The sequence below is a fragment of the Aethalodelphis obliquidens genome, unplaced genomic scaffold (genome assembly GCF_003676395.1).
Source record: "Aethalodelphis obliquidens isolate GAN/ISIS:26980383/991018 unplaced genomic scaffold, ASM367639v1 scaffold7, whole genome shotgun sequence".
Lineage (NCBI taxonomy): Eukaryota > Metazoa > Chordata > Mammalia > Artiodactyla > Delphinidae > Aethalodelphis > Aethalodelphis obliquidens.
In genome coordinates, this window is record NW_020837951.1 from 41,726,511 (window position 1) to 41,747,686 (window position 21,176).

The window sequence follows — 21,176 nt, forward strand, 5'->3', positions numbered from 1 at the left end:
GGCTTCTTGAAAATATTCACCCTCGTGCACTCTTCCCCTTCCGCTCATCATCTATGCACTTAAAACCCCCTGTAAGCTCAACTCTAGTATTTCTCAGAAAGGCCATTATGTTCATGATGCCCCTTTTGCCTTATATAAGCAGGTGCTCAACATTTATTGAATGAGTGTCTGTCAATCCAATGGATGCACTTTCAAAAATTCCTCCGTACACTCACCCTGTGATAAATTATATTTATATAGAACTTTTTAGATTATGCCCTGCTTTCATGTACATTACCTAATGTAATTATCATAGTATATATTTTTATCTTTCATTGCATTCTTAGAAGTTTTCCAATATCTTAAATTTATTTAAATGATTCCCTTTCCTAATTCATTGCCAGGAGAGTCTCATCATGTCTTTTATGTTACTGTATATACAGTATATGCACAAAAAGTGCTTTCTTGAATCAAAGAACCATGAACAGAAAATAAGCTAATGTCATATAAAAGCACACACACACACACACACACACACAAAACCAAATTTTCACATTTTAAAAAATATGCTTTCTGGAATATAGATCATTAAATACCAGTAAATGCAAAAGTCCATATTACAGTTTTATATACATATTACAACATATTACATACAAACTATGTGTATATGGCTTAAAATCTAATCAAAATAAAACCAAAACACTCTCAAAAGTATAAGAAGAAACTTGTTTACCTCACTGACTCGTTTATCAGCCTTAAGTCTTATTACTCTTTCCTCCTTTAACTGCTTTAGGCACTCCTCCAGTTTTTCCTAAACAAACAGAGTAAATATTATGATAATGCGTAGTATAATATCCAAAAGCCTTTCCAGCTATAGGTCTCAGCAGGATTTAGGGGCAGAGCCAGAAGTGAACTCAGATTTTAGTCTGCTATTGGTAATATCATACCATGCTAGTGAAATGAATTATCAAAATCTATCAAATTAGCATAGTAAAGATTTATTTAAATCCCACTCTTTCCAACATAAATTTGTGGCAGCCCACCATAAAAGCCATATGCGTATAACATAGTAAGTCAGAAATAAAAAGTTAAGACCAAGAAAGAAAAATTCTATTTTTATTTGTGGATCTCTTTATAGTAGGAAGTCCTATTAATGAACATGCTTAACATAACTGAATTGCATAATTGCAGATTCAAAAGCATTTTTTAAAAAAAGTAATCACTTTTAAAGCAATTTACAGTCAAGCACTGTTCCTGGAGTTCTCTGGGCATTAAATAATCTAATCATCAAAACCCTAAGGGGGGCTTCCCTGGTGGTACAGTGGTTAAGAATCCACCTGCCAGTGCAGGGGACAAGGGTTCGAGCCCTGGTCCGGGAAGATCCCACATGCCGCGGAGGAACTAAGCCTGTGTGCCATGACTACTGAGCCTACGCCCTAGAGCCCATGTGCCACAACTACTGAGCCCGTGTGCCTAGAGCCCGTGCTCCGCAACAAGAGAAGACACCGCAGTGAGAAGCCTGTGCACTGCAACAAAGAGTAGCTCCCGCTCAACGCAACTAGAGAAAGTCCACGAGCAGCCACGAAGACCCAGCACAGCCAAAAATAAATAAATAAAATAAGTTTATATTAAAAAAACCAATAAAACCCTACGAGGAAAGAATGATCACTAGCTCCATGTTATTTTACAGATGAGGAAAACAGAGGCAGAGAAGTAGGGTAACAGCCAAGGTCACACCACTAAGTAGCAGAGCCACACTGGGAACTCAGGAAGCTGGGTGCCATTCCTGTTCACGGAGGTGGTAGTCTTCCCATCACCAAGGTCAATGAAATAAAATGAATACTGATAAACTCTCTTATGAGTTTGAAGAACTAAGACACTCAGGTCCTTGAAGTGGGGACACTGCTTGCAATAGGCAGAATTCTGTAAGAGCCCCTAAGACTCCTACTTACTGAAGTACACAAACCTTCCAATCATCCAATCAAACCCTAAATCTAGGTGCTGGGGTGAAGGGATTTTGCAGATATAACTAAGGTTCAAAATCAGTTGATTTTTTAAGATAGGGAGATTATTCTAGGTGGATGTGACCTAATCAGGCACCCCATAAAAAGGACCTGAGGGCTTCCCTGGTGGCGCAGTGGTTGAGAGTCCGTCTGCCGATGCAGGGCACACGGGTTCATGCCCTGGTCCGGGAAGATCCCACATGCCGCGGAGCGGCTAGGTCCGTGAGCCATGGCCGCTGAGCCTGCGCGTCCGGAGCCTGTGCTCCGCAACGGGAGAGGCCACAACAGTGAGAGGCCCGCATACCACAAAAAAAAAAAAAGACCTGAACTCTTCCTGAATTGAAGTACAAAAGGGACAAGAGGGAGACGCTCCATTGCTGGCTCTAAAGAAGTCCAATGTTGCAGCAGGGAAGGCAAGCGAGAGGCCTCTAGGAGCTGAGACCATCCCCCGACTGACAGCCAGCAAGGAAATGGGGACCTCTGTCCTGCAACTGCAGAATCTGAATTATGCCAACAAGCCGAAGAAGCTTGGAGGCATTCTTTCCCAGAGCCTCTGGATGCTAACACAGCCAGACTGACATCTTGATTTCAGCTCTGTGACCCACACAAACTATGGTGAACATCCATCGTTTGGGGCTCAATGTCTTACACTTAAATTTCACATGCTTTAACACTCTCAGGAAGGAACCCACATGTTCCCGTGTGTATCTGAGCAGGAAACCCAGTCACGCTGTGCCTGGACTTCTGACCTATGGAACTGTGAGCTAGTAAAATAGGTACTGTTTGCAGTCAGTAGGAGTGTAGTAAAAGAATTAATATTCTACTCAACCTCCAGGTTCGTGAATAAAATAAATGATTGTCATTGTTTTAGGCCACTGTTTCGGGATGGTTTCTTATGCAGCGATACACAATCAGAATACCTATACTTATGAAAACAGTACGGTATATTTATACATTTTAACTGCTTTCAACAATCACTTAAAGAATGAGGAACTCTATTATATGCCATCATTGGGAGAGGAACTGGTATCACTTTCTGGAGAGTGGCTTTTGGTACCTAACAACAATCCTACATCAGGAGTATACCCTAAGGAAATCAAAGATGTGGGCAAAGATTTATGTACCAACATGATGTCATAAGATTGTTTATAACCAAACCCTAGAAGAAAGCTAAGAGCCTCCAAATTGGGATTGGTTTAAACAAAAACAGCTCACCGTATGAAGGAATGCGCTATGAAGCCACTAAGAAAAGAATGACAACAGGTCTCAACCAGAGTTAATGAATGGGCTTCAGGAGTTCTACATTCAAAATATATCTGTGCGTTTTTCCTGGGAGATGGTGCATAAGCTTCATCAAATTCTCTGATGTAGAAGAGTATTTAGTGATAAGACAAAGTATTTTTCATACTTTTTTAAGACAAAAGAGCAGATCAGGTGTGTGTACATGCAGAGGTGGCTTTTATTTCCCTCAATAAGTTGTTCATTGCTTTCAAAAATTTGCTCAATGAACATTTTTTTTTTTGTTTTGTTTTGTTTTGTGGTACGCGGGCCTCTCACTGCTGTGGCCTCTCCCATTGTGGAGCACAGGCTCTGGAAGCGCAGGCTCAGCAGCCATGGCTCACGGGCCTAGCTGCTCCGTGGCATGTGGGATCTTCCCAGACCGGGGCACGAACCCGTGTCCCCTGCAACGGCAGGCGGACTCTCAACCACTGCGCCACCAGGGAAGCCCCTGAACATATATTTTTATATTTAGAACACATTTTAAAAATTGACAGTCTAATAACTTCAAATTCTTTAATGTTTCATTACTAAAGCCAGCCAAGTTTTCAATGGCGAAAAAGGGAAAAAAATTGCAAAATTCCTCTGCTTTTATATAATGGTTTAATAAATCTTCTAAAACTGATTTCAAAGAAATTCTAAACAAATAAGCAAACAAACAAAAAAACCTCACCACAGTCAGAGGAAAGTAGACTAAAAATTCCTGACTGGTTCTAAATAGCACATCAAAGTGCAATTACATGAAATAGTTTCTCCCTCTAGTGGAGGGAATTAGAACACAGTGTTAAATTTTTGTGAAAAAGTGTACCCTCCTCCTACAAAGTATTCATAATTCATGTCCCTTACATGGAAATATGGAACCAAAAAAGTTAGAAAGTAAAATTGCTTGATATTCTATTACTTAAGTAAGACTAATGATAAGGCTTTGGAATAATTTTCCTTCCTGTCATCTGCTCTCCTTCCTCCCTTCTGTACACCGGCTAGGGTGATTTTTCTGGGACAAAGCTCCCATCATATTGTATATTAAATTTTATGTTCAACTTTTTTCCATTTAACATTGAAATAAATCATTTCTCATATAATAAGGGGATTCATAACCTTGATTTTTTTTGTGGGCTACAAAATATTCCACTGAGTGGGTTTACTGGTTAACCATTTTACACATTTAAATTCTTTCCAACTTTTCAATATTATAAGACAAAATAACCGTTTTTATGCATGAAGGCTTTTTCCATATTGAGAATGACGTTCTTGCAATAAATCCATAAAAATGAGTTTGAGATCAAAGCAAATGAACATTTTTAAGGCTCTGAGGTACCTATCTCCAAACTTCTTTCCAAAAGATTTCTAAGATTTTATACTGCCATCAGTGATGTATCACTTGGTATATAACTTCCACTATAACTGTTGGCTTACTTCCTCACTTAGAGTGCAAGTTATTTGAAGAACGGAGTGTATTTTATTCAGTGTTTATCCCCAGCACCTGTGCCTAGCACAAAGTAGACGGTCAATAAATAATTGCTTAATAAGGAAAATCCCTGCCAATACAAGATGTATGTGTGTGAAAGATAGACTGTATGTTTTTTTCTAACTGGATAGATGAAAACTTGTCATCTTCTTTAATGTACAATTTTTTTGCTTATAATTAGTAATTAAATTCTCTTTTAGATTATATTTAAAAAATTCAGATTCTCTGAGGCAAATGGGCCTGGCCCTACCCATTAGCTATATAACCTTGGACAAGTTCTGTAACTCTAGGTCTCAACTTCCTCATCTATAAAATGGAGATAAGCTCCCATATCACAGAGCTCTCGTGAGGATTACATGAATTAAAACACATATAAAGTTAGAAGAGTGCTTGGTACATACAATATGTTCAATTAATGCTGAATGAATGAACATGCGAACGCAAACAGTAGTGAAGGGCTTAAAATGAAATGGTCTCATCCCACTCCCACATCCAGCACTCAAGAAGCGACTGATTCTTTAAACAGGTTTTTAACTGTAAAATACGATATGCGTACTGAGAAGCGCACAGAAAAAAACTTGTCAATGTGTCAAATAAAAAGAGAATCCTTACATAACCACCACTCAAATCTGAAAGTATTGATACTTGTCAGCATCTCAAAAACCCCCCATATCTTTTTCTCATCACAAGCTCCTTCCCTCTTCCCAGTTAAACACCATCCTCATTTCTTGACAATCATTTCCCTTAACCTGCATGCATCCCTAACAAAATAGTTTAGTTTTGTCAACATCTAACTTTATGTAGAGGATCATAGTATATGAAGTCTTTTCTATCTTATTTCTTTCACTCAACATTGGTTTAAAAAATTCATCCACATTGCTGCCTGTAGCTCTAGTTCATTCAGTTTTATTGCTTGATAGTTTTCTCACTGTACGAATACACATAATTTATTTAATTTTTTTTTTTTTTTTTGGCAGTATGCAGGCCTCTCACTGTTGTGGCCTCTCCCGTTGCGGAGCACAGGCTCCAGACGCGCAGGCTCAGTGGCCATGGCTCACGGGCCCAGCTGCTCTGCGGCATGTGGGATCTTCCCAGACCAGGGCACGAACCCGTATCCCCTGCATCGGCAGGTGGACCCTCAACCACTGCGCCACCAGGGAAGCCCTTATTTAATTTTTGACTCTTAATGGACATTTGTATTTTTTTCAGTTTGTGCTAATGCAAATAATGCACACGAATCCTGCTGTACCGGTTATCCTGGTGCATTTACACAGGGCGGGGGTGAGGGCTGCTGGGTCACGGGGTATTTATATACCTTCAGTTGATGGAGAGTGCTAAATGCTTTCCAAAGTAGTTGTGTTGATTTATACTCCAGTATAAGCAGGGTAGAAGATTCCCATAGTACTCCAGGTCTACAGTACCTGATACTACCACACTTTATTTATGTATTTGTCAATCTGATTGGCATGTAGTTTCACTGGTTTTGACTCACTTTTCTCTTATTACTTAATGAAGTCGTACGCTTTTCCGTGTTTACTGGCTGTTTGGATTTCCTTTTTTTACGAGGTTTAAGTCAACTATTGTTATTTTTAAACTTTTAAATTATTATTTATTTATTTTTGGTTGTGTTGGGTCTTCATTGCTGCCTGCAGGCTTTCTCTAGTTGCGGCCGAGCAGGGGCTACTCTTCCTTGTGGTGCGTGGGCTTCTCATTGCGGTGGCTTCTCTTGTTGTGGAGCACAGGCTCTAGGCGCGCGGGCTTCAGTAGGTGTGGCTCGCAGGCTCCGTAGTTGTGGCGCACGGGCTTCATTGCTCTGCGGCATGTGGGATCTTCCCGGACGAGGGCTCAAACCCATGTCCCCTGCATTGGCAGGTGGATTCTTAACTACTGCGCCACCAGGGAAGCCCAACTATCATTATTTTGAATTCTTCTCCATTTCCAAGTAATACTCTTACATAACTATTTTCTCACTAAATTTGAGGCATTATATTATCTGTTAACTTTCTAATTTACTAAGTAAGGGTTTAGTTCCTTTACACTCTTTCCTATGTCCACACTGCTCAGTAAAGTTATGTCATCATTAGTTATTCCACTGTTCATGATCTCTTTGACTTGTAGTGATATACTTAAAAACCTACATTGTTGATCAACTATAAACTCTCTCAACGTCATGCTTTGTAAAACGAGGACATTCATACCATCTTCCCTTTTTTCTACCTCCTGTCTACCTTCCAAACCTAGCTTTTACATTCTCAAAGTTGAAATTTGTATTCTGTTCTATGTGCAGTTAAGTCTTCCATTATTTGAGAGTCAGTACGGAGTAATGTTTAAGAGAACAGGCAGAGCGCCTAAACGCAAAGCCTCAATTCAGCCCTAAATTAGGTACAGTCTGGGCAAGTTCCTTCCCTGTCTTAGCTTCCTTTTCTGAAAAGTGGGAATGATATTAGCACCAACCTCATAAGGTTATTCAGAGGATTAAATGAGTTAATATATGCAAAAACACTTAGAGCATAATATATACTAAGTACATACTAGTACACAATACATTTCAGTACATACCAAGTTAATACTAATACATACTAAGTATAGTTATGGTTAGTTATTTGTTATTACATGCAAGTTGACAATAAAAGCTGCAAACCAAGATAGTTATTTCCATTATTACAATTAAATTAATATTGCCCACTGCAGATGTACTGTGTCTCTGTGTATAGACTATACCTCCTTCTATACTGTTTCAGTGTCACTGCCCTTGTGTAGGGTGACCACATACCCCAAGCTGCCTTGGGCTGTTCCAGTTTATACCTGTTGTCCTGATATTACAGCATTAGAGCGCCTCCTTACACTATTGAAGTGTTCTGGTTTGGACCACAAATTAGATAGGTGGTCATTACCCCTGTGTGTCACTGAAAAGGGGGACATCTATAGTGTCAAGTCTAAGTGGATTCTTCTCTTGCTCACCAATGGTAGGTTAAAAATCAACCATAGTTTAGTCTGCTTCATGTTTATGTCAGTATAGCCTTTCCTTCTCTGGAGTTCAAGTTCCTTCTCCCCTTCCTCTCCCTCCTCCCTTCCAACAGTGCCTAATACCTAGTAAGTACAATATGTCTCAAGGTGTTTCTAAGCTCTTAATCACACAATCTCAATAGAAGCCTCTCAAATCTAAACTAGCTGCTCTCTGCACTGAATCCCCTATTACCTTCCTTCTTGGTTTATTCCCTCATTTTGCTGGATTATTTCTATAAATAGCTTAAGGTGTAGCACAGGAGGTAAATTTTTCAAATTACGTACAAAATATCTTATTCAGCCTCCACTTATGACTGATAGTTTGGCTAGATACAAAACCTTAGGGTGAAAATTATGTGCCTGAAAAACTTTGGAGGTATCTTTCTAATGCCTTCCAGGATCCATGGTGCTGATGACAACTATGATAAAGGCAGATTTTAACTTTTTTTTTTAGGTGACCAGTATTTTTCTCTCTGGAATGGATGTATCCTCTCAGTAGTTTATTCTATTTTATTTTTTCAGTATTTTAAAATTTCACAATGAATGGTGTCTAGGTATGAGTCTATTTTTGTTCATCTTGCAGCTATTTTCAGTCTGAGGCCTGATGTCTACTTTCAGCTGTGGGGAATTTTCTTGCCCTTTGACAGCTTCCCTCCATTTTTTTTGTGGGTCTAAAGTTTCTAAGAGTAACATGTTGGATCTCCCAGATGCAGCCTCTCTAACATATTTCTATCACATTTTCCATTATGTCTTACTTTTTTATACACTGAGAAATTTTTTAAATTCCTACTGAATTTATTTCAGCAACCATATTTTCATTTCCAAGAGACCTCTTTTGCTTTCTGACCATTCTCTTTTTAATTAACCCCCTAGTCTTATTTTATAGTTGCTAGCTCTTTTTAAACCTCTCTCAGAATACTAATTAGGGGCTTTTCTTAAATTATTTTGTTCCCTAAATTGTCCCTGGTCCTACTAGGATATGCTTTCACTCTTTTTCCCCCTCTCTCATGTTGTAAGCTTTACTCAACTATCAGGCAAATGATATTTATTTTCTATTTAAGAATGAGCGCAGAAAGCTCCCTGAAGTCAACGACTGATTGGCTTCTTATGCAGGAAGAACCTGGGAGTAACTGTAATAGCATCCCCCCGAAACACTCCTTTCTAGGGTGTAAAAACTCACACTAGCTGCCTTAGTTCTCCCCAGTTTCACTGTTTTCAAAATGAAACCATCTCATTTCAGGAGCGTGAGGGCGGGGCTGGGAGTCCACTCCTCCAAACACAACCCTTCAATGAGCTCCCCTATTTGAGTCACGCTTTTAACTAACTCCACCCTCTCTCCTACATGCGCATCTGAGCACGGAGCTGCTTCTGCAGGTGGGGTCAGATTCCTCCTCAGTTGAAGGTGGTCCGTGTGCATATTCTAGGTGATGGTTTTCCTCTGTTCTACTGCTTCAGTTTCACACTCTTCCACTTGTCTTCCGTCTTTCAAAACTATGTTGAAATCTCTTGATTGTTGTGGGCTTATATACTTAAACACTTTGATACCATCATTTTAGTGTATTGTCAAAACAGACAAGAGCTGAAAGGGTTCTCAGTGCATATTCTGAATCTGCTATTCTGTGGTCCCAGTGTTTAAACTTCTTAGTCTTCCCCAGTGTCTATAATTGCTTTTAGAAATACAATCTCCTTGTCTACTCGTGAAGGAAATGAACACAACACATGTAAAATGACAAGGAACGCGGGTTAGATGCTCTAGGGTCTTGTCGTACTCTGCAACTTACTAATAAACCACTTACGTGCTACAAATTTTAGGTGCTCATTTATAAAACAAAAGGGGGTAACTCTAAATGAACTATAGATTACTCCTACTCTAACATTTCATAATTTTCTAAGTTCTTTTCTTAAAATTTCTCTATATTATCATTAATTTTAATTAAAAAAATAAAAATCTAACTTTCTCTTTTGAAAATCAAATAGTAATTTCCATAGTCCTACAATAATAGGATAATTAGTTCTGAAACCTGTCAAGTTTCATGTTTCATATGAAAAGAAAATCATATTAAGTAATTTTTTAAAATTAAACATGGACTTTGTAGCACAAAGACAAGGTCCCCCCAAATGGTGTTCCCTTATTTACTAGAAATTTTCAGCTCTGCATTTAAGTTGAAATAAAATAAATGTATTATTTTTGAGGTTCAAAAATTTGTTATGAAAATCAATTTTTCTTTTCTGTCCATACAAACAAAAGTATGGCATGACATTAGATATCAGGTTTATTAGGTAACATAATGTAGCTTCTTGATATTTTTTATTTTAGGAAAGGAGAATATCAACCTTAAAACTTTTTTCAACTTTACTTTTATTTAAAATGAGATCGTATTTTCCTCTTATAAAAAGAGAGTTCAACTAGAACTGCCAATTTTCTCATCTGTAAAACAAGAGCACTGAATCAGCTGACTATATTCAGAACTTAATTTCTTTATCGTATGATCACTAAGGTTCTCCCTAAACCTAATATCCTAAGGTTCTAAGGAAAGAAAAATATATTACTAATGACATGTTTTGATTTTTATTTCTTAGAGTTCAAATGTCCACCATTCACCTTGGTCTAAGCTTAAGGAACCATTCAAGGGGATACAATGCAGATGGGAGGGGAAAACAGAACCCTCACACAAGCTATGCAGTGTTGCAATAAGGCTTCCACTTGAAAAATAATCTTCTCTATAGCTTTAAAGTGATAACTTTGTACCTGCAATGCTTCTTGTTTCAAATTGATTTTCTCTGGCTCTTCCTGAATACTTTCTGAGGAATCATCGACCTCTTCGATTTCTGAGGAGGAAGGACTCTCTACTGTCACAGTCACAGGAAATTCTGACTGCTTGAAGAAAGAAGACAAGATTGTATAAAAGATAACACAAGCAGATACCAAATATTAGAGAACATTTAACAAAAGTGATCTGAGGTATCATTATTTATAAATGTCTCTCACTGCTCCTTAGTCTAAAACAGGCAATGACTAAGTAAAATTACAGGAACTTATTTTTGCTATGTTACTCAGACCTCTGTTGTACATGGTTAGGATTAGTAATGGGAATTGCCCATATTATTTTATTAAGTTTCTTTCGCAGAAGCCAAGTGAAGAGCCAAGGTAAACATTTTTCTCAGATCAACTTTATACTGCAAATGAAAAATTTATTCTTTACCATCAGACAAAAACAGTCTGGAAGAAAATGTAGTTTTTCGGAGGAGAATTCATCAGTAAGGGGACTGATAAAGAATCAGAAGAATAATCAGAAAGTCAACATATCTAAGCTGTGAATAATAAACATTAGAATTTTAAAAAATAAATCACGTACACATACACAACTAAAACTGACCCATCAAAAATTTCATCTTCTCATCACCCTTAAGCCCAAACTAGTGTAATAGTAATACAATTCTCCTGTCAAGCTTCACTGCCACTGCAATGTTGTTCAATATGACATTTCCAAACATTTAAAACCTGACCTGGTCACAACCCCATAAAAGTCTACAGATCATAAAGAAGTGTACTGGGATTATATAACTACGCAGAAGACAAGTCACTAGGACATCATTTTGACAACAAGCAGCAAACCCTGCAGCATAGGAAAATCCCAAAGGTAGAACGAGGCACACACCCCTCCCTCTGGGCATGCAAGGGCAGGACTGACACCCAAGGTGCTCTTCTCTCAGTCTCAGCAGTGTTGCCTTTCACAGAGCAACTATGCAGTCTCCCAAGACCACTGGGAAGGAGAATCTGATACTGACAGTATTAGCTTGCCATGAGGCCAAAAGAGAGGGAATGTGTGTGGCCTTGGTGAGAGAGCAGAGGTTTGGTATATGTTGCTTTATATTGGCTTTAAGATCAGGAATTTGTACATATAGCCCACAAACAACATTTCTTGAAAACATACGAACATTCTTGAGTATGACAGCTCCATGTGAGGGGTCAGAAATGGCAGTCAAGTTCGTTTCACTGGGTAACAGCTGATTTGTGGACCGGAGAACAGGCTTCCTTGTTTACAGACATAACCACAAGGCTGCCAGTTGTGTGCCAAATCCACACAACTACACAGTTGCATTGGGAGAGCGACCAGACAAGTTTTAAATCGATTTATTTCAGAGAGGGAAATGCTTCTTGTAAGGCTCTGTCAGTTTAAAAAGCAAAAAGAATGACCATCCCCCTTTCCCAGTTCAACCCCCTATATATTATAAATATGATAGCTACATACCTGCAACCGATTACATACATCACGAGCTTTGATGAATGGAAAACCCCTAAAAAGATATCAACAAAATGAAGTTATATCTTGATGTAAATAATCACCAGTTAAACCCAGTTAATACAACTATTTAGTATTATGTACAGTATCCATACAGAATTGTGTATGAAAATAAGCTCAAAAGAAGGACCTGGAGGGCTCTGCTATGGAGAAAACTGAACAGAATTCAGCCGACTGGCTTGGTAATAACTCTTTGAACTGCTGAGAGGCCCCTTCAGTTCCTATGTTCAGGATGGTTGAGATTTCAGGCTCACTTCTTTAACTGGTGATATTAAGCATTCTCTAATTTACCACTCCATGTGACAAGGATGGACCTGACATGAAGTGTCTCAGAAAGAAGATAGGAAACCACAGGGTTGTTAAACTCAAGGGCAAAGACTGGGGATTCAACACTATAGTTTATGCAACAGCAATTCACATTACCATTTGCAAAAAAGTAGTCGGTTGTCCAATGGGGATTATAAACATCCATTTAACATGAGCAACTGAACAGATATTTTACACAGTAACTACTTCAAGTACTATTTAAAATCAATTCTCTTTGTTTTCTTAAGCAATTGTTAACCTCCAATTTCGTGAATACTACCAGGTAAGTCACTTGAAAATAATCTAGAGCCATCTATTTCACTTAACAAGCCTGAAGCTATAGTTCAACAATTTTATTTACAGTTCTATGACAAAAATTACTATGAACAGCTATCCCCTGGATAAGTAATCAGCTAAAGCTAGTTTGACTCACTAAAGCTGATTCACTGAGTTAAGCCAGTTGGTTTAGAATAGATCTACTCCATCTTTCTTTCTTTCTTTTTTTTTTTTTTTGCGGTACGCGGGCCTCTCACTGCTGTGGCCTCTCCCGTCGCGGAGCACAGGCTCCGGACGTGCAGGCTCAGTGGCCATGGCTCATGGGCCCAGCCGCTCCGCGGCATGTGGGATCTTCCCGGACCGGGGCACGAACCCGTGTCCCCTGCATCGGCAGGCGGACTCCCAACCACTGCGCCACCAGGGAAGCCCTCTACTCCATATTTCTCATCCATCCTGCATTAAACTATTTCCCATGCCTAAAATGTTTTTTTTTCCCATTCGTACATATCCAAATTCCTACTTCTGTGCTGTAGGGCTTGGCTCAACTACACCTGCCTTTAGTGAAACTTTTCTCACCTGCACAATTGGAGATAATTTTAGTCTCCTCGTGATGCCCACGGGTTACCTCTGTTGTGACACTTGAGAAACAAGCTAAAACTCCCAATTATTTTTTGTTTTTCTTCCTTAGAGGGCTCATTAGGCCGAAGCCATGTGTGAGTTATCTTTTTTGCTCTATAGAAAGCACCAGAGACTGCCCACATAATAGAAGTTCCAAAACAAAGAATTCTGAATGACTGAAAAAGACAGGGAATGCAAGCACGTTACCTGTTCCTTTTTGCACGTTCTGCAGTACGCCATGGCAGGAAACCAGACACACCAGGTGGTAGAGGTTCAGGAGCATAACATTCTTTACCAGCAGAGTGTTTCCTTCCATTACTTACAGGTTTCTTTGTGGCCAAGCCTATGTTTGACAAAGCATGATAAGAAGGAATCAAGATGCACCAAAGGTCTACAGAGCAACTGTCACACGTGTACACTTTGAAAGGAATCAAACAGGCACTTGACAATGGTGCCAAGGCCACTAAAAAGAGGATCTTTTTGTAAAAAGGTTTTACATGAGCCAGCATTTTTAAAAAATATAAGTTCTCTACAGTAACAAGTTATTTTAACTAAAACAAAAGTACTGAGATGTGCAGAAATGCAAAAATAAATTTTTAAAAGATCCCAAAGAATGATACATTTTATGTATCATGCAGAAACACTCAAGTTTATTGACTCTTAGAACACGTTTGGCATTTCTGAATCTCCAGGATAGAGAAACACAGATACACACCCATGACTTCTGACAAACAGAATCTTCAGAATTAGACCAAAATTTCAATTTAAGATGAATTTTTCTATGTAAAAACAATAAAAGTTATAAGACTACAAGTGGTAGGTGAGTCAACGTTACCCTCCTATAAGCCTGTCAACATTCACTGCTCATTTGATTTCATATAGAAAACACACAAAAAACAAATGAAACCCACTGGATAAAAGAGTGAAATGTGGAGACATCCTATATTTCAGTAGTAGAGAGTCAAGTATCTTTATATGAAATATTTGGTAGCAAAAACCAGACTTACGTGTTAATATTTTATTTAGAACAAGCCATATATTAAAATTCACATTTAAATATTTAATTTGTATTTACTGAAAACAAACATCATAGGTTAAAATGGTTATATTTATCCTTCAAATCTACTATATTTTATGTTATTTTATTTATTTATTTTAATAGATCTTTATCGGAGTATAACTGCTTCACAATTCTGTGTTAGTTTCTGTTGCACAACAAAGTGAATCAGCCATATGCATACACATGTCCCCATATCCCCTCCCTCTTGAGCCTCCCTCCCACCCTCCCTATCCCACCCCTCTAGGTCATTGCAAAGCACCGAGCTGATCTCCCTGTGCTATGCTGCTGTTTTCTACTATATTTTAGCAGCATTAGGATGGAGTGCAAAATAGAGTGCATGTGGTAATATAGGACAAATATTTCATAGAGTGTAGCTTATTGATAATCACCACATGATCCTGTGTGACTTACATGTCTCTTAAAAATATATAGGAGCTCAGTTCATTTTGTGCTATTCTATTTTGTCTAACTTAATTACCCTCAAAAAAAAATGTTTATATGCATGTGGTTTGTATGTGTATACCCTTCCTTTACTTTCAGAAACTAATGAAAATACATTTGTAATAAAATTTTTTAAAATTACACTTTTCTTGTTAGGAGCTAAAAAAAATTTCTAATAAAAGTTCCCATCTTTTTTTAGGCATACATAATTACAATATAAATGTGACACAATTCACACCATTATTTCACCCCTATACTCACCTGGATCTAACTATATACCCAGTCATTGATTTGGCTTACCTCTATGTCTCCAAATAACTGAGGCAAATACAAAAAAAAGCCCAAGAAATAAAATTACTCTTAAAATAGCTCAATGAGCTCGTATACTTCAGTTACATTTCCACTTTGTTTAATCATGCTAAATAAAAAAAAATTTAATTGTTTTATTCTCATTCCATGATGCCCTATTATATACCACCAGGTACTAATATTATAGAATTCCTAATATGTTTTACATATACATGTTTTATTTATATATATTTTTATTTCTAATATTATAGCAAAAGTCAACTTAGCTGTTTTAAGAATGCTTTACATATGATATAAATTTTTAATAATAATATGTAATTAGTGATATCACAAATCTTCTTTGTATGTACTATTTGATTATTAAAATATCACTGTCTTGAAATAACTGGCAGACAAATCATAAGCTTTTTTTTGATTTAATAAACACTCTTAACAACTTCTATTTAATACACTATTGTCCAAGCAAGTTGATTAATGGAGAATCAAAAACATACACCTTTAAGTAGAAAAAAAAAAAGGCTGTACTTATGAAGATGTTTACAATAGTTTATTTTAGGTTATTTCCAATTTTTCACCAATTTAAAAAATTGACCAACTCAATGAAAACTTGTGACTACAACGTTAAAAAGTATAACTATGAATCATAAAATTTAAATTTAATATGAAAAGATAAGAATGGCAAATTATATTTAAGCTATGTGGAATTATGTTTATAGACAACAGGAAGAGAAAATAAAAATGTAAATATTGCTTGATAGGATAATGAGACTAGAGGTGGTCTTTTAAATTTTTCATTCTTATGCTAATACAATACCTTTATAAAACCTAAAAATCTTCAAACAACATGTTTTTTTTTTTTTAATTTTTTTTTAAATTTATTTATTTATTTTTGGCTGTGTTGGGTCTTTGTTGCTGCGCATGGGCTTCCTCTCTTTGCAGCGAGAGGGGGCCACTCTTCCCTGCGGTGCAGGCTTCTCACTGCAGTGGCCTCTCTAGTTGCGGCACGTGGGCCCAGCAGTTGTGGCACACAGGCCCAGCTGCTCCGCGGCATGTGGGATCCCCCCAGACCAGGGATCGAACCCGTGTCCCCTGCATTGGCAGGCAGACCCCCAACCACTGGGCCACCAGGGAAGCCCAAACAACATGTTTTTTAAAAACTGTGGTAAAATACACAAAACAGAAAATTTATCATTTTAACCATTTTAAAGTGGACAGTTCAGTGATATTAAGTCAACAAATTTTTAAAACTTTCAGATGGCACCTAAATAAAAGATGTGTTGTTGTCCATTGGTGATTTTTAATGTATCTGGTATATAACTAAAGTCACCACAAAACTTTTTTTGGGAAATTGGCAGATCATAAACATAAATTTATTTTGCTTTATATTAAACCTTATTGTTTTACTGTTTCAAAATTCAAATTTACTCACAAGAAAGAGTCAGTTTCATATTAGATTTGGTTTCACAAATGCTGCTCCTGCTATTCATTCTTATCAACAACAAAAAAAGACGATTTGTGACTAAAGATAATATGTCCCAGAAAATAAAAAGTTAAGGTCTCTTAGAAACAACACAAACGTTATCAGTAGAAGTGAATTACACCACATTTATATATTCAGGAGAAATGTGAAACTTATTCCATTGATTGTTAAAGGGTTTTAAAAGCTTTTTATTACATTTGGTAACAAAATTATAGGCTTAGTTGTAAAATCTATCATTTTAGATTTTATGGGCTAACTATCTATGGGTTAACCATCATTTGGAAAATTAAATACACATTACAGTAAGCATTTAGAAAATGTTTTTCTAAAATGTTCCATCTAGGTCAATAAACTTGTCTGTAGAAGTCTTTTATAAGGATAATACATATTTCAAGTTTTTGTTCTCATTGAGAGAAACAAGATATTACCTGAATCAAAAATTTAGGTAAGAATTTCTAAGAAAGAAGAAGGGAACAATGGGAAGGTTGGAACTGGGAAGAAATTTTGTTTCTTATAGCGCAAAAGGTAATTCTGCATTAAAAAAAAAAAAATCATCCCTCAAAAGCACCACTACTAAAATTATCATCAAAGTGCACCCCAAATTTCAATTGCAAAGTATTAGAAGTAATCATCAACCAGGAAATATTTTCAAAATAATGAACTTTTTATGAAATCCAAACAATAATGTTGGTTAATATTAATATCTCTTTAAATTCATTTATTATATCTACATTCTATAAATTCTCATAAGTATCAAAATAATTATAGTCCTCCTAATATGCATGTGATTAATATTGGCTGTTTTAATTTTAGCACACTGGAAAACATAAGGGGTATAAGTTCTAGTAGCATTAAAAACAAGAAAAAGTTACCAATTCTAATAGTAGCTTTTCCTTTTCGACCACTTCCCAAAATTATAGTTCTCTTTTTCTGTCTAGCAGCTTTGGATGGTTCCTTCACAGATGGAGAAGTTATCCACTGGTACTGAGAAATAATAAATATGCCATTTAAGTTCCAGGTAATTTATGAGGGTTTGATCTTAACTGGAAATTAAGATATTTTAAGTTAATAAAAGGTTTTCAATCTGCATTTCTTAGAACCTAAATTAAAGAATCACACAACATTTTCAAAGACAGAAAAGCCATTTGATTTGACTAAAAACTTAGTTTTAAGATGGCAGAAAGTACCTTGATAATTTCCTTTTAAGGAAGAAAGAAAAACAAACCATTAAAGAGAAATTATTCCGAGAGAACTAAAACACATTATATACCTCTGACTTGGCACTCCTTCCATTCTGGAGAACTTTTTTGATAACTGATTTCATCACAGAATGATCTAAAGTAAAATAAATTGAAATTAGAATAATTATTTCCCAATGAGTAGCTATTTCCATTTAAAACCAAAAGCCAACTAATTATTGCGCTTCCCATAAATTTAAATATGAAATCTACATTACGTAATCATACACTTATTTCCCCCTTTGTGTATTCTAATTTCTTCCTCAAAAACCTAAGATGCCATCTTGCAGACTGCCCCCAATGGCTACTATTTTAGCAGCAGCAAAGGACAACTTTAAACATTTTGCATCTAAAGCGGCTTTGGATACCTTTGGATAGAAAGTACAGTCTGAGCATTGTCCAGACACTTAGATACCTAAAGGGCATCTAAGATGTCAAACCAAAGTCCTGATATTCCCTCAAAAGCCGCTCCTCCCATCAGCTCCCTTCTTCTATGTGATACCACCCAGTTGCACACATAATCATCAATGACTTGTCTCCTTGTTACTATTCCCTTCATACCCCACATCTAATCAATCTGCAAGTCTTGTTAGCTACACCCTCAAAACACAACCTGAATTCAACCACTTTTCACTTGCTCCAAACTTCCAGCCTAAGCTAAGCCATAAACATCTCTTATTTGGACCATTGTGATAGTCTCCTAACTGGTCTCCCTATTTCTCTTCTTTATCCCCCCAAGTCTATTCTCTATACCAGGTCATCTTATTGAGATACTATTTGGATCGTGCCTTTTTCCAGTTCAAAACCGTCTACTCATTTAGAATAATCCACATCTTTACTCTGGCCTTGAAGACTTTACAAGAGCAGACCCCTGGCTAGCTCCTTGACCTCATGTCATACCACACTCTTCTTCACTCAGTACTCTGGCCATGTTGGCCTCCTTGCTTTTCCTTAAATACTCCACCCACCTACATGCCTGCATACGCATTGCCTCCTTGTCCTGGAATGTGCTTACCGCATATCTTCCATGGCTTGCTCCTCTCTTCATTCAGGTCTCCGTTCAAATGCCACTTCTCCAGTGAAGCTGTCCCCTAACAAACCTATCCAATGGAGTCCTACCTGCCCCCCGCCACTCTCCTTACATTAAGATATTTCTGCACTTCCTTCTATCTAAAATTATATTACTTATCTGTTTACTCATTTCTATCTGAACTCCTTCACTAGAATGTAAGCGCCATGAGGGCAAGGCTTTTGTCTGTCTGGTTCACTGCTTTTTCCCTAGTGCCTAAACCCGTACCTGGCACACAGAAGGTATTAAAAATATTGTTAAACTGACAAATGAATAAAGTACTCCTTGCAAGAATTCAGAGGTTGCACAAGAAGGAAATAATGCTCTTGGTGGAAGCAGGCTTAGTATCTAGGTTCACCTCTATTCAGAGTAGAGATAAGAAAAATTTACAAGTATAACTCACTTTAATTGGTAAATTATCTGCTAAAAATGTACAGGAAGTGCAACATTAGAAAAGTACAGTTGACGCTTGAACAACATGGGTTTGAACCTCGCGGGTCCACTGACACACAGATATTTTTCAATAAGTATGTACTATCGTCCTACACGATCCAAGGCTGGTTGAATCCACAGATGTGGAACCACTGACTATAAACTTATACCCAGATTTTCAACTGCTTGGGGGGCGGCATCCCTGACCCCCACGTCGTTCAAGGACCAACTGTATACGATCAGGAAAGTTAAACACATGAAGTTTTAAAAACTGTCAATACGTGAACAAATTCTTTTTGTTTTGCTAGGTGTTAATCAATTAAAAAAAAAAAGTGACCACATACCGACAAGTGGGTTTTTTCTTATATCCAAAACGACCAGAGTTCTGTTGGTTTCAAGGGCCTTTAGTAAAGCCTTTGCTCCTTCACTGGTGAGGCCACACTGCTGCAGGTCAAGTGCTTTGGATGAAAGACAAAAGGTCACTTGCTAACTCTATACAGATTTGACATATAGACAACTCTCATTTTCTCACGTGTGGAAGAGTCCTGCACAAGACCAGTCATGGCAGGTTTGTAATTTTGGGTATGGAAAAAAACAGAAACGTATACACACACACATAATGCATAATCTAATTTAAAAACCTCTTCTTGGATGTGCAATGATAACCCTGCCTTTAGTGCCAATAAATCATCCAACATATTTTACAATTAAAGAACTGAAGAATAACTGTATATAACCTATGAGCAAAAAACATCACAAAATGAATCTCAGTTCATAATTAGCAAGGGCGGCAGTGGCATGTAAACCTCACAAGCAAAAACTGGTGGAGCTCAGAAATGCACTGCATTCTTTTGATCATGATCTTGAGCTCCAAATCACACTTGAAACTAGTTAAAAGGGGAAAACAAAATAGAAGAAATGTAACAACTTTTCCATTGTTCTGTTAGTTTTAGAACAAAAAGACAAGTCTAAGAGGATACAAATAATAACAAATTCAAAGAATGTGTGAATAGAGAATACATACTAAAAACCTATCTTGAAAGTATCATGGTCAAGAACTTTCTCAGTAAAAGGTCAGACTAAAACCAGAACAAATGATCATGACTTCTAGTAGTTCTGGGGCTGAACAACCTACTCATTTAAACAAAAGGGATCATCACAAAAGCACAGGTATTAAAAAATATTACATGAAAGGAAACTATCATGAGTCTTTTTTTTAAGTGCTGTGTCTACCATCGCATTAAAATAACTGAAGTCTTTCACCCCACGACACCCAGAAATAGCAAGTCAGACATATGGATCTGACAGGATATGATACAACCCTTACAAACTCTCACTACAGAAGAATGGACACACGGTGTAATTAACCAACTAGCCAAATTAATACAAACAGCCAGTAAACCTCTTTAGTAAATCAAATGAATACAAAATAAAATGTGGTTATTCTCCTATCAGATTAAGCCACGATTCTGTAAGAAAAGCCTTTAAAATGTCTATACCCTTTTGATCCAACAACTGTCTTTCTAAGAATTTAACCAAAATAAATAGTCAGAGATATAGGTAAGGATATATATCAGAGTACTATTTGTAACTGAAAAACTGGACATAGCTTATATACAAGAATGGATAAGCTATGTGTACTGTGGCATATTCATATAATGAAACACTGAACAGTCACAAAAAATGATGCAGTAAACGCAAATTTACTGACTTGCTAAAATGCTCATACTAAATTAACTGAAACAAGTTATAAAATTTGGAGTAATCCTACTTGCATAAAAAAGGGAGAGGTACTCATTTTTGTAGTTTTACAGTTTTTTAAAAGTGCTACAAGCCAGTGTTTGTGAGAGGGAGGCTTCACATCCACTGTTGGGGTGGACTACAAATTGGCATAGCATTTCTGGATGGT

General features: G+C 37.2%; 1 protein-coding gene across 9 annotated transcripts in view; it reads right to left on the reverse strand.

Moving 5' to 3' along the window:
• The window catches only part of CEP78 (centrosomal protein 78), a 38,909-nt gene that overhangs the window by 9,920 nt on the left and 7,813 nt on the right, over positions 1-21,176 (reverse strand). For 8 of the 9 annotated variants that reach the window (XM_027105648.1, XM_027105649.1, XM_027105646.1 and 5 more), the window contains 7 exons: positions 19,612-19,725; positions 17,799-17,863; positions 17,401-17,512; positions 13,446-13,581; positions 11,988-12,033; positions 10,484-10,612; positions 713-790 (listed from right to left, as the gene is read on the reverse strand). In XM_027105648.1, the coding sequence (XP_026961449.1) occupies positions 713-790; positions 10,484-10,612; positions 11,988-12,033; positions 13,446-13,581; positions 17,401-17,512; positions 17,799-17,863; positions 19,612-19,725 (680 nt within the window). The remainder of the gene's footprint in view (positions 1-712; positions 791-10,483; positions 10,613-11,987; positions 12,034-13,445; positions 13,582-17,400; positions 17,513-17,798; positions 17,864-19,611; positions 19,726-21,176) is intronic. The other variant, XM_027105643.1, reaches the window with a different exon arrangement.